The following is a 15610-nucleotide window of genomic DNA, read 5'->3' on the forward strand; positions in this document are numbered from 1 at the left end:
TTTAATAACCTCTCTTATAGTTATAAAAAGTTAACCTTAAAACTCCGAACTTAATTAAGGCCCGATTAACTAAGAGACCTCTTTTAATAACCTTAAGAGCCCGAATAACTTTATTTTTAGTATATAAGACTATTATATATCAATAAATAAGTATATAAAAAAGAATTATATTTAGACGATTTTTGTAATTATTATAGTAGTTTAAAAATCGTGGGTAGGGTTTTAATACGGTAGCTGGGATGGAGAAATGGGGTGGCCAAAAGGGGGTGGGTCGACTTAAAACCCCAGACAGCGAAAGAGCCGCTGCAGAGGAGTGACGGACAAAGGAAAGCTAACCCCCTCAAACGGGCGCGGGAACATACCGATCAAATTACGGAGGAAGACGCTATTAACCCCCTGGTCACAAATGAATCGATCCCTGGGAATTATTGCCGAGCCATTGATCAATCTGAAGACCATTTTCAAGTTCTTGCTAGAACACCGCCAAAAGTGTCTTCCGATAAACATCAGCGTCTAGTTCCATCCCATCGCAGCCCCTTGAGCCCAGAGGTCCCTGCCACACATGGATCCCCGTTGAGACTGGCGCACTGTGAATGCAAATTCTTGATGACTACACACTGCAGAGACAGCCCAAGAACGGAATTCCAGCAACTAAGTCGCGTATAGATAAGTACATTGGGATCTCCAAACTGTGTTGTCCTCTTTGCAGCATCGTCATGCGGACCATTCCCGAACTGTTCATTGTTGAAGATAACCATCAGGTGTTTTCGCATTACTGGATGCTACCTGACTTCATGTGCTAAGACTCGTTCAAGAAGCACCTGGAAGGTTTCGCCGACGTCCATGAGGCTTGGAAGCAGCTGTCAGAGGAAGATCTCAAGCGTCCGGGGGTCGAGGGAGAGGCTGGACCCTCGAAGAATGGGAAGTTACTTGCACGATAGATACCACTGAGGTACTAGAGTATTGGGTTGGAGTTTGTGTTACACATCGAGAATAATATTTGTTATTCTGCATTCAGTTTTGCAAGTAAGGTGTTGGGATTTCACGAAATGCAAGAGAAGTGCTTTGTAGAAGAGCCTTACAAACGCGGCAAGGAATTACCGAAGAATGGTCTTGTAGAACATGGACGGTGCGTATGGCAGAGCAGTGAACAAGCTTGAGACTTCGGCAATTGACTTACAAGCCCACGAACAAATCTTCCGTCCTTAAAGTACTCAAAGAGCGTTCCGTATATAGAGCCTATTTCCTAGGTTTGCGGGGAGACTAAGAGGCGTTCTTCCGAAAACTTGTGTTCGATATGAACTCTTCTGTTTTGACCCTCCACTAAAGCCCATGATCATGCTAGCTCACTTAATTCTTCAGTCGCTTGTATTCTACGCCATCGCAAGCCATGCTGTTCTCATGCACGAATTCAAGACCTCAAATTCATGGACCAAATTAGCCCCCAACTCCAGCTCAACATCATCTTCCTCAATCGGACACCCACCAACTCTCAATTATCTCACAAAATCGCCTCTAAACCTCTTACCGCCAACAGTCACACCCTTTCTCTCACCAGAGAATTCAGGCAATCTTCGGCCACAAACCCAACTGCCGGACTCAAGAAGCCCGACTTCCACGCCGGTCCAGCCTCGAGGAGGTGAAACACCCTTCAAGGTCTTCCTCTTTGAATGCAATAACCCTTCCTACAAAGAGTACAAGCGCCACCGAGATGTGCACCACGACGGCGTCGATAAGGACGTCGAACAATTCTGCGACTCGGATATTGCACGCGATACCATCACTCTCGTAGATGATGTACAATATCACCCCCTTCATACCTGGCGATGGCGCTACAAGGATAGATATGGGGTTTACTTGGACTTCAAGGTCAATTGGAAGGTCGGTTGCCGCACCTCCCAAGGTTTCCAAGATATTCAGCGGTCACTTGGTCCCGATGGACCGTCTTGTGATGACATTATGTTAGCTAACTGGAAGCATTGTAAGTCGTTCTCTTCAGGTCTCCGCCACAATTCGTTGCTTGGGAAATCCACAGATGCTTTGACCCGCAGGTAGCAATGGGGGAATTGGCGGGGTGACGCAGGTTGGATGCCTCGTGTTTACTCTGAATGCTGAACGAAGAGATCGATGTTATTAAGACTATGAGGGCTTTCGTTGATGGGGGGTCACTCAACCTCCCCTTAGGACGCGTTGGAAGCGCATTGTACTATTCTCTGTAGCCATACTTTGCACGCTTCTGTTTATCGGGGTTCTTGGAATTCAGACGTATACTTTATGCAGCCCAAGCAATCATATTCTAGTAACATTGCAACGAATACTTAATTTCGTCGAAGGCCACAAAAGAGGTAGTTTCAGACGGCCTGCATGTGCACGACAATATCATAGCACTCACAGTGACGAGATGCATGGAATATCCTTCACTACTAAAGTACGCTTCTTATGGAGGGAACATGGTCTTCAGGGTGGATGATCTTGAAATGCCTGATCATCTGGTGCTGCTTCACGAAGATCTTACATAATGAACCAACTCGTGTCCTCTCAAGCAATTGACACGGAGTATCAACGAAGCTTTTGTATTTATGTCGAGATCGTCACGCGATCGCATCTATACAGCAATATGTAGTACACTATAACTCGACTTGACTCCATCAATGGCGTGGTATCATGTACTCGTCTTAACTCCATCCCATTCTCAAACGACCGATCGTCCTAGCGATGTCCAGATTAGGGATTATCCAAAATATTACACGAAGCTTATAGTCCTCTTCCCATGGCGAGTCTGTATGGTCAGGGTACTTTATGCGACTATCAAACCATCAAGGCCCAAGCAATCGCACCGGCGATGGCACCACCGGCAGAGAAGACAGCACGGCCAGCGGCGTTGACCTCAACGACAGTATTGGTGCTGGTAGGTCTCACAGCAGCGGTCGTGCCGGTAGGAGTTACCGGAATGCCAATGTGGGCACCACCGTCAACGGTTCTAGACGCAGTAGAAGGCTTGACGCCGGTGCCGGTGGCAGTAGGCGTAGCAGTCTCAATCTCTGGTTCCTCAGTCTCTGAAGCGCTCTTGACGGTGATGGAGTGCTTGGCGGTCTCCGACTCAGACTTTGTCGTGAGCGTCTTGGTCTCCGGAGGGGACGTCGTGCTAGAGATAGGGGTCGACGTCGTGGTGGGAATGATAATCTCCTTGCTGGTCGTAGTGGGCTTGGGCTCTTCCTTGACTCCGCTCCACGGCTCGCCAGTCTTAGGGTCGCGGTACCAGTTCGAGGCCGGGTCGCCGAGGCAGTCACCAATTGTCGTGAACTCGAAGCCCTTCTCCCTCGCCGTGTCAATCATGAACTGGACGAAGCCGTTGACGGTGAATGTGTGGATATCGTGGGCCAAGCTGATGAAGGAGGAACTAGCGGGACTGGCGCCATTGATGGCACCTGAGAAGGTAGCCTTCGAGTTGACACCATTGTCTACCCAGTCCTTGGTGTCAAGGTTGTAATCGGTCTACGCATGAACGTCAGTTGGAGGAACATTAGAGCTATATTACTGCAAGTGCAACATACAACGTGGTACGCGAAGTCGTTGAGTGTAGATATACACTGGCCATCGCAGTGAGTATAAGGAGGGCGGAAGTAGGTGGGAATGAGCCCGAGGGTCTTGGCAAAGACTTCCTCGTTCTGGAGAACCTCTTGGACTTGTTGGTCCTTGGAAATTGTGTTGAAGTCCTTGTGACTCCATGAGTGACTACCGAGCTGGTGGCCAGCGCTCAACATCCGCTTCAGGACGGAGGTGTAAGTTCCACTGGCGATGCCGTTGTTCCCGTTCGTGCCAACCAGGAAGAATGTTGCCTTGATGTTGCCGTTTTTCTCCAACGTGTCAAGAACCTGGCTTGTGTATTCTCCGGGACCATCGTCGAAGCTGAGGGCGAGCTTGCCATTGACTGTGCAACGAGTGATATCAACGCCGTATGGGACATTTCCGAAGCGCGGGCGGGGCAGGTCTCGGGTGTTGAGAGCAGGCGTTGACTCGAGGGGGACAGCCGCTGCTAGGTCGCCACAGGCCAAAATTGCTGCGAGGAGAGAAAGAGAGTGTACTCTAACAAGCATCTTTGCGGTTCGATGGTGTGGTTCAAAGCGAATGACAGTGAGACGATCGACCAGATGAGCTAATACGAGCTCGACTTCGAACTGGGTGGGATGGCTGCACTTATATCTGAACCCACGTTTCCGTGTACTAAAAGAAGAATCCTCAGGGCTTCTCATGTACGAGAAGCATCGGGGATTAAAGGAAATGAGAGTGCTGGCCTAACCCGTCAAGCGTCGCGTGGAGAAGGCTGGACAAGAGGTGATCCCAAGCGGGCGTCCCGTCCGTGTGCCGGGCCCCCAACGGCCGCGGCCGGGTTCTCGGGCGAGATGGAGGAGGCAGGACATTCTGAACGCTAAGCTCGCACCTATCCAGACAAGAAGAAGCAAGGGGAATGGCATGGATGACTGTAAGAGCGCGATCTTTTTTGCGACTGGCAAGGTTGGGTGCCTGTTCGTGAGGTAGAGGGAGACTACGGGCTGCGGCTTGATGTCGCAAGAGAGACGGCGTGTACCAAAAGCGGCCAAAGGGTCGATGCGCTGCGCCATGACCACGTCTACACGGGTAAGGTAGGGGCCGTTTTGCGGGGATGCTGTTGGCAAACAAACATGAAGTGAAAGAACAGCGGTTGTCGGTGTGATCATCACAAAGGACTCAGACGAAGAAGAAATTAGAGCCAAGAAGATCGTGTTCGAACTCTTAGTCAGGGCTTTTGGACTCTGAGGCTTGACCTCGGTCTTCAAACACATTTGCGAGGTGACCCCCTGACTCGAAATGGGCATGAACTGGTCAAAAGGCGACAATACGAGCATTGGCAAATCCCAACTGGCTGGATGTCAAGATTACAGTCCCCCGCGGTCTACGCCCGAGGCACTTGGCAGCAGATCCTCGGGTTCCTTTTTTAACCCACAAACTTGTACCTTTTGGGATAGCCGTAGGCAGACATTTTGGGGGCTTGGAGAAAGGAGGGACTTTGGAGGCGGTCAGCAATAACTGACTTCTCCCGGTCTTCTCCCAAGAGATGGGAGGCGGCGGCTGAGGCGCAGGCCCGACCCAATGCGCCTTAATTCGTTAAATATGGTGTGCTTTGGATTAGGTACGCAGTGCTCAATTGGGGTTTGAAGGGGAACCTGGCTAAGTCGTCCGGCAATTTTCTTCTCGAGAGGTGTGACGGGGTGCGAATCTTGGCGCATTGGGGTCCTACGGAAGGGGATTGATGCAAGGGACGCAATCTGCGTGATTGGCCAACAACATCAGCCATCATCGCTGTCGCCTATTGTCGCATCAGGGTCTTGTTCACAGCCGCCATTGGGGCGTGGTATTGCGTTGCGTTGAGGCGCCAGAATACGCGCAGAGTAGCTCTCTGTTCCCCGAGAACACCGCATTGCGATGTGCTGTGCGTGGTGCCAATGGTGCAATGTGAGCAACTCCCGAGCACCAAGGGGGGCAAGGGAGACTGAGCGACTTTCTAATTGACATCGCACTTGGATCAGGAAAAGCTTAGAGGAGCTTAGGGTGGCGACGGCGTGGCTGGTCTCAGTCTCGTTTGTTGCCCTTGGTTGCTCCGTTCCTACTAGCTCCGGCTGGAGTCGAGACGAGCCATGGATTAGCGGCTTCTTCCATTGCTTCTTTTTTTGCGCATTGTTTTTGTCATGCTCGATCAAAGGCCCCTCGGCCTCTTATGTGACCGTCTCTGCATATGGTCTATTTCCCATTTCTGCAGTGCCTCATCCTCCTGCTGTGCCGTGAGCCGTGAGGGTCTCCGGAGTTGGCTCCCGCAGTCCGCCCTGGCCGCCGGCCCACCCCCGGTGTCTTCGATTTCGTTGCTCTCTACAGCGTGGGGAGCACAGTTGGTTAGTAAGTGACCTTCCAGTTTCAATTGACAACATATACCTCCAAGTGGTTTGTCCCACGGCAGATTGAGGTGGAGCCAGTTACAGCATCTTATGAATAGGTCAACCTGTACTCCGTACTCGTATTGATATCCTACTGACACAGCTTGTGACCTGTGGACTGGGGTTCGGTAAGGGAACGCGGAAAAGCGCACTCACAGCTAGGTCGTTTCCGACACCGAACCAGTCCCGAAGCTTGTGTACCTCCCAGGCAAGGGCAAGACACTAGGCTCTCAGCCCGTACAAAGCAGCGTAGCATTGCCATGGATTTGATTGGTTTCATCAGCCTTACCACTGAGGAAAGGGAACTGCATCGACAATTGTCGCCTCTTCCCATCCTCTATTCTCACTGCTCAGCGTGTGCAGTTGGCATGGGCCATACCCAACTTCTTCCAGCCACCAGCGATCAACGCACGTGTGCTCCCAAAGGCAAGTCGGGGCAGGACCGACAACACATGGACTTTGCACTGTTGCTCCGGCAAAAACCTGCCGTAGGAAAACAGCGCAAATTGACAATGCGCCGGCCGCACTCCCCCGCGTTTACTGCTTCACGCTTCTCCGAACCCGCCTTCTCATCTAGACAAGTGACTCTGGCCTGTTGCCAACTTGCCAAGGGGGGAACGGCCCATCACCACTTGGCAACGACAGGGGATTAAGCTGACTGCAGGAACAAAGCTTGCTGTGCCTTGCAGCTGAGACCAGACCTCTCTTCCCCGGCAAACTGTGAGGCCATTTCTGAGGAACATGGAACATTTCCAGCGCTACTGCCATTGCTTATTCTGATCCGTTAGGGTGGAAAGCCCCGTGCGCACCCTCGCCGTGCTGCCATCTATTGGCATCAGTTCATTGAGAACGGCCTTGTTGTTCAGACCTTCAGCCCAGTCCAGCCCTGTACCTCCAAATCTTCGATGCACTGAACGCTCACAGAATGTGTGGTTTTCTGGCATACTCTCTGGCCATTACAAGGCAGGCAATCTACTATCTGTTTCAGATCGCTACCGCATTCGTTAGGGTCATCTTACCTCACACGCTCGTTTATCACCCCACTCATCTCTCACTTCTCGAACGTAGCTGCACCTCACCGCTGATCACAACCCCCCTTTTCTTCTCAAGTGAAAGTCTTGCAAATTTAGAGGAACCGATGAGACTAGTGACTATCGTTAAAAGTCTTATTGCATCATGCATCGACTCTCACACATCACCGTGCCGCGGTGAGACAAAGCAGGGCAAGGTTCTGGCTCTCAAGGTGATCCATCTCATACCCTCATCCGCTTCCAAATTACGTTGCGAGGGACTCACGGCATATAATGCGCTAGACTCTCATAAGCCATGGAAAATGAGCCGGCGTCTGTTCTTGATGTCCCTAATGAATCTGAAAGTGAATCAGATCTGGAAATTACGCTTTATGTATTATTATCCCTGCCGCGTCAGCGGCGCAGTATTACCATCTAACAATGTTCCTGTCAAGGGTGGGTATGAGTTGTCGCATCCTGTACCCCAATAGGACCTGTAATAAGGAACGTCCTCTATAATCTCCGAACTTTCTTGCACTGGGCTGTCCAGCAGCGAGGTAATCCTGCCTCAAGGTCAGACGGATGCCTACTGTGACCCGAATCCTTTTCTGCCTATTTACGGCGCACTCACGCTGACGGGTCGCATTAGCCAGGCATCCGCGAAAAGGCACATCAGTCGAAGGATTGACACTTCGCGCACTGACCGAAAAAGCCGTTCGGACTCATAAAGAATCGCTCCTTTTGAGATGAACGACGTGGCTTGAAATCGCCACATTTACTTTCTTTCCCTGTAAATTGATTGGCTTGCATGACTTGGTCTCAGATTGTTGTTGAAAGTTGCTAAGTTGATGTCCTTGAACAAGCTACATTATTGGACTTACTCATCAATTCCAAAAGCCGATCAAGTGTCAGCGTTACCACTCTCTCATTAATGAATCCAGGAGGAGAAAAGGAACTCACCTTTGTATCAAGAGCGATGAAGGCAACTCTGAAGTCATTTCTATAAACACTCGGTTTCCTCGAAGTGTCATACGCGTGAGCAGGCTAATCTCTACTAGAAGCTAAGCGTCGATTAGCTGGTATTTGACCAGGTTCCGTGTTTGTAAATAGATAACGCCTGATTCCATTTACAATTTGTCTTTAACTATGTTCGGATAACTGTAGCATTGGAAAGATGACAAAGACCCAAAGCCTCTAAAGATAGCAGCGAGAGCCCAAGATAGCATCTTCATCTTCAAACGGGTTACTGTAAAACATCGACTTACAAAATCAATGCCTCGATGCTTTGATGAGATTCGAGTAGGGAACTCCTTTGAAGATCAAAAAGTAGGCTAAAATGAGGTCGGAGCTTGGGGCGACATCTGAAGCCTTGGGCCCCAACTTTCGCCCGCCGGTTTCCGCCATCTGTTGCATGTATCGCAGCATCTCAGGGGCCTCCTGTCAAGCCGTAACCGCGAATACATATGCAGCTTTGTTTTACTCAAATATGAGTGAAAGCTGAACGTGTGACGCTACCAATGTCTGTGATACTTCACGGAGAATGAGCACGACGATTTTCAGTTGGCCACTACCGTTGAAGTCATCTAAGCCAATGAATTTAAAAGCGACCGTCAGAAGAGTAGTGAGAGCACTGAGTCAGTCTTGTCAAACGATTCAGACCGTAAGAAAGCTTTGGAAATAGTTCACTACCATCGTGGCGCGACAGGGTAAAGTGGAAGTTGGTGCGGGGCAGTAATGTCCATATTTGACTTGATTGAGATTCGATTTTACGGCAGTTTGACATGCAACATGATGACAGCTTCTCCAGCGTGAGTTACAAGGAAAGTAACTTCACATGTAGTCATCTGCAATCCGTCATAAGAAAGGAGCTAAAGCTACTGTTTTTTAATACGAAAAGGTAAAAGCTCCAGTCTGTAAAGTGTTAGCAGACAGACTGAGAAACCGCTTTTAAACCCCCGCATCCTTAATCTGACGTTAAATGCACGAATCGAATAGGGCATAAGATATAGCAATTATAAGTCATATTGTCGTGAAGCCTCTCAAGTTTCGCAAGTCAGTAAAGCAGACTGCAGTCGCAGTCGCAGACCTTCGAAATCACACACAGGCTGGGATCGAATGTTGGTTTTTGAAGGACTCGGCCAAGACTTTAGTTCGAGGCAGCAAGTGACTAGAAGGCTTGCCCCTTGACTAACTACTGCGATGATTGGCTCACTTGAACGAATTTCACTTATCTAACATGCAGTCAGCACAAACAACTTCAAGGTACTGGCAACCGAGAGATTCCACTCAGAGAGGGGGCGAAAGGAATTTCGAGAGCTACCCTGCCTCTTGGCTCTCGCTTTCCATGGGCTAGTTTCGTTAACCAGGTTGAATGATTGTCAGCTTAGTAGAGGTCTGCGAAGACAACCATCAGCGGTTACAACGCTGCTTCTCAAAAAGGCAGGTGACGTCCGAACTTTCATTTCTACGTGATCCTTCCGAAGCCCTGAATCGAAGTTGCACTCATGCCTTCTATGATAAGTAGAATCGTGCCATGTGAATCTCGTGCTTGTCAAGATGTATTATTATCATGTAAGTGAACCGCACCCAATCGGATTTGCATATCCAATCTTTGTCAGACTTGCCCTACCATGGAACCCGAACAGGATTCGATAGCATATCCGCAAGTAAGCCCCGGTAACATAATTTCTGGTCTCGGGTGGCAGTTTAGTGAAAGATGCTCATTAGGGAAGGGCCATCTTCATGATGAACGCAAGACTGGTGATGAATGTAGGTTCTATGTTGTGTAGTTGATTCATTGAGACACAGTCCTAAATCAACATGCGAAACTCGCCTTTCCGTGAAATGCGAGCCGAGTAACGAGAACGTAATCTCACCGCACAAAGCAGGCCATTGGATGTCAATCCTAGTTTGACTGTACCACCTTCCCCGCTTCATGGACCCTGAAGAAAGAATTGGTGCATACCGTGAGCGGATAATCCCGAAGGATCATCATCCTCAGCTGGGAAAGCATTTAGGGTCTCATTATTGATCCAAAGTCCCATATTTGATAGCCTAATCAGATGTTAGATTACTTTGAACGAGCTTGGCATAAGATGCGCTAGAACCAGTCGTTTCATTCATGGATCTTCGAAAGACGTAGCCTCATTCAGAGCTCAATCTAGGCTCGATTGTAGCATTGGCATTGCTTGAAAGCGGCACAGTAGACTTGGAATATCGCAACGGGCTACCGATTACGTCTTGGCTGTAGCCTTCGAATATTCCCTGTTCGGAAGCTAGCATTTTCGTGCACCTTACGAGAAACATGCCATCGCTTGCCTAGAACTCCAAGCTTGCTGCTACGGTTCATGAGAACTCTATAAAAGAGCAGATACCTGCCATGTCTTGACTAGCACCAGTCCATCAACAGCTTCGACTTGTCGGAATCAGAGTCTGCACCTGCGAAATCAATTTATTCCAACATGGTTCACTTCACAAAGTCTGCGGCTGCAGCCGTCCTCACCTTCTGCTCTGCCATCCAAGCTAGCCCAGCAGCTCCTCTAGACACTAGGCAAACCGAGCAAGCAGAAATCAATCACCCAATCGGCTTCGACGCCGCTGCTGCTCGCCGTGTTCCAGCCGATGCTCCAGTTCCCAAGATTGCTATTGTTGACGCCGCGGAAATCACCGGCAATATTACCGAGGCATCTCCTTTCACACCTTCTGGTGCCGCCCTCGAGGAGGTCACCAAGCGCTTCATCGTCGGCGTAGATAACCGTCACCTCTGGACTGACCCCAATTACCCTTTCCACTCCGTCGGAAAGCTTCAGTGGTCTAACGGAGTCTTCTGTTCCGCTGCCTTAATCGGCCCTCGTCACATCCTCTCTGCCAAGCACTGCAACCCCGATCCTCCTATACCGGGATCTTTCTACCCCGGCTTCGACAATGGAGCCCGCTTTGGCTCTGCCCAAATCACCAACGGTCTCTTCACCTATGGCCAAGAACCCTTCTCCCCTTGTGAAACCAAGGGTGACTGGGTAGTCTATGCTCTCGACCAGCGCCTCGGTGATCAACTCGGTTATTTCGGAGCGAAGGTGCCTGATCGCAACATGTTTGACAAGCCTCAGTTCTTCCACATGGGCTACCCTGGTGACAAGGACGGTGGTAACCGTCCCTACCGACAGACCGACATCACGGTTCACTCCAAGAGAACCTTTGACTGCGACTCAACTGGCCCCTTTTACACTGACACAGACACCATGGGAGGCCAGTCCGGTGGCCCTCACTGGGAACTCGATGGCAATGGAAACCGATGGATCTGGGGTGCCCTCTCCATCAGTGTCACGAGTTCTGCGGAGACTTACGCTGGCTGGGCTTCTGGCAGTTCTATGATAGACGGCATTCTCAAGATGCGAGCTGACTTTCCTTAGAGACGCAGAGATTAGTGACTGGAGCCATGTGTGATTGGTTGTCACTTCCGATGTCTTTTGCATCTCCGATGACGGTTGGAGAATCTTCCACGCGCGTCTACCTGATAGCTAGTACTATATCAAAAGTTCAACAAGAATACATTTCCACAAAATCGAATCAAGTCAATTCACTAGGGTGTGACTTATGCGCCAGAACATTCTGGACCGTTTTCGTTTTTTTGCATATTAGATCATATTAGCCTCTTAGTGCTATGAATCATAAGGCCAAACATCACTTATCTTCCAGCGAGATAATCGACTTAGGTGCTGCCCAGACTCAAATATCTACTCGTTTCTGATGGCTTGGTCATCGAATAAACATGATGCTATGTCTACGGGAACGAAATTATATCGCGGCATATCAAATCGCTCATGGGTCAGAATGATCGAAAGTGTGAAGTAAATTGACGATCAGAAAGACAACTTGACGGATAAATGTCCGGTTCAGCCCTTCTATCCATTGTGTTTCACTGCCAGGTTTCTACACTACACTTAACTTCGTTTACGAGTCAACGTCATACATTAGGCTAGTAGATGTAAGCTTTTCCTCTTAATTTAAGTCAAGTCTTGAGTTAATTTGGGGTTGACTGGCACGTAGCACTTTCCTCGAAGACACCAGCTGGGAAATTGAGAGCAGTGCTCCGATTATGTGAACAACAGATCCCTAACGATGTGTAGATAAGCGTTAAGTGATATGTGCCTGCCAAGAATGCGGATAAAATATCCGATGGCTGCAGGCTGCGCATGAAAAGCCTCCTCACGTTTGGCTTTGAGATTTGGGGCTCCCCAAGAAATCAATAAGAAAGCGGACCTGATCGACCATAGATCCATGCGTATTCAACAGGTTGCCTCGTGTCATTGCTGAGCTGACCGCATGTTGCCGAAGTTGAGTCTGGGAAGGCGTCTCTGATGATTCAAAAGATGAAGGCTGCCTCAACTCTGCACGAGGCGACAGATACATGAAGCTTTTAAGCAGAATCTCAATAGCTTGTTAATTGTAACCACACAGGACAATTAGAATTTGGCTACATCATCTTATGAGACACCTCATAAAACTTTTCCGGATGAACAAATGTTTCCGCCGTCCCGGGCCGTTGATAGGCTTGTCTTCAACCGCCCTGATCCTTCAAATCTTCTGAAACCCGTATCTCTTCTTTGAACTGAAGATGCTTGGCATTTCTAAGAATAACTTCTCGTTCTCGCAACTATCACGACCCTCCCTTAATGCAACTACTCGGAGTCATCGATCTCCTTCCGCTCCTTCTGCGGTGGCGGATGCTTTGGATCCGACCCAGCATCTGTTCCCCATCCACCAAAGCCATCTGCTGTCGCCACGCCTCCAAAGCCGGAAGCGGGTCCCGCCGTGAGTGTCCCTGCAGCCCGGTTCCCTGCGACGCCAGGACGGTCTTTGGCCCAGTCGTTGATCTCATCCTTAGTCTTGCCGGTGTACCTCTTGAGATCCTCGTCTGAAATTTGGGTGTCGCGGCCGCTCTTCTTGTCTTGGTAGCGTTGATAGAGAGACTTTTTGGGCTCGTCAGAGCCGGCGCCCTCGGCTGGTGTTGATTTTCCAAACAACCCCATGTCGGGTAAAGTTGTGATAATGGTAGAGCGATCTGGCGTTCTAGGATGATTGAGTTTGCTGACAGTATTTGATGTATTCAGATGAGAATCGAAGTCTCGTTCCGAGTCTAAGTATTAAGGTAGCTGGCTTGTTCTGTTGGAGGCGGATGACACTGACCACTCTTCGATCGCGGGGATTGTCTGAGGTAGTTATTCGAAAATTGGTATGTTTTAAGGGTATTTCTGCTAGTGTTGGTCGGCATGGCGCAGCGGACGCGAGAGGCACAGCCATGTAATGTTAGTCACGCCTCGGACGGATCGAGCGATGATCCCCTGCTCGTCATTGGGGTCGCAGTTGATAGTCAGCCCAATCAACCCACTAGTCAACTCTTATCCAGGCAGGTCACCAATGGGAGCTGTCTTCTGTCAAGCCACCACGACCAACAACATTCTCAGAAGGCTCAGCTGACGTCAAGTTGTCGCCCGGTTCGTAAGTTGCGGGTGGAACGGCAAGCCCTCGTCAATGGAGACCATTAGACCATGTGACAAGTTTTGCAGGTAACGCCAGCCTAGCCTTACGTGGGTTTTACGAAACCTTCATTTATACTCCTGGTTCATTGAGGAGCAGAAGCGGAAAACGGCTCGTTCATGACTGCTATTGGTTTGCTCTAATCAATTGGAATTGCCTAGCATATGCCCATAATCCTAAATCAAGCTATGCGTATCGTGCAAGAACATCTCAGGGCTGCGGCATGCTTTCGCCCCGTGCCGGTCTGCCGTCCACGCGCAGCAGCGAGGCTGGCCGCTGCGGACTACACGTCAACTATTGACACCGAGTTCTTTGCATCACGTTCCACAGTCTCAAATACGGCCCATTGGTTGTCGTTGATTTGCTCAGCCTTTGCGGGAAGGCACTAGCTTTTGCTTCAGGGGCAAATCTTAAAAGTCGGGGAGTATTGACCTCGAAAGCGTGGAACCCTGGTTTAACGTTGCAGCCTGCATGCAACAGTTTCTAATTCCATAGATCTTTTGTCTCGTATTATTGCAGTGAGCCGGGTACGTCTCTGCTGAAGTGACCAGGCCACTACAAGACGACTGCTATGGCGAGTCTAGTTCATCTGGTCATGTCATTATGGTGAGATCTTAAGATAATTAGGGCCGCGGTCTTAGTAAGCCTTGTTCATCTGTATTACCTTCAAGAGTTGGTCTGTGACAGGCCTTCGGAAGAAGTCATTATCGACAATCGAGCCTAGCCGTACATTGACCACCATGCATCCGCCTATCTGTAGTCCTAGACCTCTAAACTGCCAAGCTCATTCTTCCCTTCTACGTGCCCTTCTCTTCATACTTGACTCGGAAGCACACAATCGCTGGGGTGCTCGTTATTCGTGACTTACTTGTAGCGATTTGCGTCCTGTTTCATCGAGTCGAACGTCGTATCTATGACAAGCACATGTGCGCCAAGTCCGATTAGAAAGTGTAATAAATCAACAGTGCATCCCCACTGAATATTAGATTCTGCTTCATCACGACGATCACTGTTTTGCTGCGTCGATGGGGCTCCAAAAGGGTGCCGACGGGAGGAGCTGAATGCAAACTTTGATTTGCCAGCCGAGATTCAAGCTTCAAAGCCCTCGATTCATACTCCGACGACGAAAAGGCGGGGCTGTAAAGAATGAAGGGCTGCAGCCGACGGGTTTAAGGATAAGCCATGGCCAAGCTGTGCCAAGTATGCACGATCATCGGCGCTTGAGGCTGATGAGCCAGCTCTGCAGAAGTCTATTCGTTCTAGTCTCTGGGTTAATAACCATTCCGAGATGTACAGCAGCCCCAAAGAACATTGAAGTCGAGTGGTCACGGATGCCTTGCTATTTCTTCAGCTGTAGCAGCTGATATGAGACATGAAGAAGGAAACCGACGTCTAGAGGGTTGGGAAGAATCTGCAGGACGCAATTCAAGCACGGTCATTGCTTGGCGGCTTCTGTACTAATATTGAGAGTGAGTAACAGCTGATTCATCTGATGAGAGCGCAGCTGTGCATGAGTGGCTGCCAGATAGTGCGGGAAAAACGGCTTTCCTGTCTTATTCAATCTTCTCGACAAGGTGACAAGTTGCAGATGCTTGCGATATACATCGCGTCTGTCACGATCGCGCTTTGTCGGCAAAGTGGAATGGAACTGGGAATGTTTCGTCGCCATCGTCCCAAATCCAGCTCTTCTTTCCAACGAACCAGTCCGACAAAATAGTCTGGCCTGGCCTTCACATACTGACAGATAAGGAAGATGGAATGAGGAAGTCCCATGGACGGACGTTGCTCCTGGGACGATCCCATCACCGGCACAACCACTTCCCGATTCGTCGCAGTTGGAGGGGCGCGGGGAAATTGAGTGGATGGACATAGGAGCGGGCAGGAAAGTAAGAGGTTTCACGGGTAAAAGAGAAAGGCCTGCTTCTTCGTCCCAAGCAGCATTCCGCATGGCGAGTCGTTTCGTTGAAAATGACTTGCATGCGACTTTGGGGCAAAGGAGGGAGGCCCCATCCGCCATGCCGCCGCCGCATGTAAGTGGGGATATTACGAGACAGCTGAATCGTAAAGCGCTGAGTCGTGTTGACAGCTGAGAAT

At 49.7% G+C, this 15610-nt stretch overlaps 7 protein-coding genes across 7 annotated transcripts; 4 read left to right on the top strand and 3 right to left on the bottom strand.

Moving 5' to 3' along the window:
• Window positions 1-406: 406 nt before the first annotated feature.
• CLUP02_12167 (uncharacterized protein) lies at window positions 407-941 on the top strand (the record flags this gene model as incomplete). Its single annotated transcript, XM_049291131.1, has 3 exons — window positions 407-511; window positions 624-761; window positions 816-941. The coding sequence occupies 3 exons, from the start codon at window positions 407-409 to the stop codon at window positions 939-941; spliced, it is 369 nt and encodes a 122-aa protein (XP_049148276.1).
• Window positions 942-1332: 391 nt separating this feature from the next.
• On the top strand, window positions 1333-2137 carry CLUP02_12168 (uncharacterized protein; the record flags this gene model as incomplete). The annotated part of the gene is made up of 2 exons (XM_049291132.1): window positions 1333-1981; window positions 2052-2137. 2 exons carry the CDS (start codon window positions 1333-1335, stop codon window positions 2135-2137), a joined length of 735 nt encoding a protein of 244 aa, XP_049148277.1.
• Window positions 2138-2808: 671 nt separating this feature from the next.
• Window positions 2809-4253, bottom strand: CLUP02_12169 (chitin deacetylase; the record flags this gene model as incomplete). The annotated part of the gene is made up of 2 exons (XM_049291133.1): window positions 2809-3495; window positions 3555-4253. 2 exons carry the CDS (start codon window positions 4251-4253, stop codon window positions 2809-2811), a joined length of 1386 nt encoding a protein of 461 aa, XP_049148278.1.
• A 42-nt stretch (window positions 4254-4295) lies between these two features.
• On the bottom strand, window positions 4296-8211 carry CLUP02_12170 (uncharacterized protein; the record flags this gene model as incomplete). The annotated part of the gene is made up of 18 exons (XM_049291134.1): window positions 4296-4899; window positions 4985-5109; window positions 5175-5306; window positions 5375-5468; window positions 5763-5904; window positions 5968-6120; window positions 6211-6315; window positions 6378-6571; window positions 6629-6687; window positions 6779-6879; window positions 6994-7037; window positions 7162-7206; window positions 7266-7338; window positions 7412-7542; window positions 7600-7611; window positions 7680-7797; window positions 7861-7979; window positions 8111-8211. 18 exons carry the CDS (start codon window positions 8209-8211, stop codon window positions 4296-4298), a joined length of 2352 nt encoding a protein of 783 aa, XP_049148279.1.
• A 2229-nt stretch (window positions 8212-10440) lies between these two features.
• On the top strand, window positions 10441-11388 carry CLUP02_12171 (uncharacterized protein; the record flags this gene model as incomplete). The annotated part of the gene is made up of 1 exon (XM_049291135.1): window positions 10441-11388. One exon carries the CDS (start codon window positions 10441-10443, stop codon window positions 11386-11388), a length of 948 nt encoding a protein of 315 aa, XP_049148280.1.
• A 1269-nt stretch (window positions 11389-12657) lies between these two features.
• On the bottom strand, window positions 12658-13008 carry CLUP02_12172 (uncharacterized protein; the record flags this gene model as incomplete). The annotated part of the gene is made up of 1 exon (XM_049291136.1): window positions 12658-13008. One exon carries the CDS (start codon window positions 13006-13008, stop codon window positions 12658-12660), a length of 351 nt encoding a protein of 116 aa, XP_049148281.1.
• A 2096-nt stretch (window positions 13009-15104) lies between these two features.
• CLUP02_12173 (uncharacterized protein) lies at window positions 15105-15233 on the top strand (the record flags this gene model as incomplete). Its single annotated transcript, XM_049291137.1, has 1 exon — window positions 15105-15233. The coding sequence occupies one exon, from the start codon at window positions 15105-15107 to the stop codon at window positions 15231-15233; it is 129 nt and encodes a 42-aa protein (XP_049148282.1).
• Window positions 15234-15610: the final 377 nt, after the last annotated feature.

The sequence above is a fragment of the Colletotrichum lupini genome, chromosome 6 (genome assembly GCF_023278565.1).
Source record: "Colletotrichum lupini chromosome 6, complete sequence".
Classification (NCBI taxonomy): domain Eukaryota; kingdom Fungi; phylum Ascomycota; class Sordariomycetes; order Glomerellales; family Glomerellaceae; genus Colletotrichum; species Colletotrichum lupini.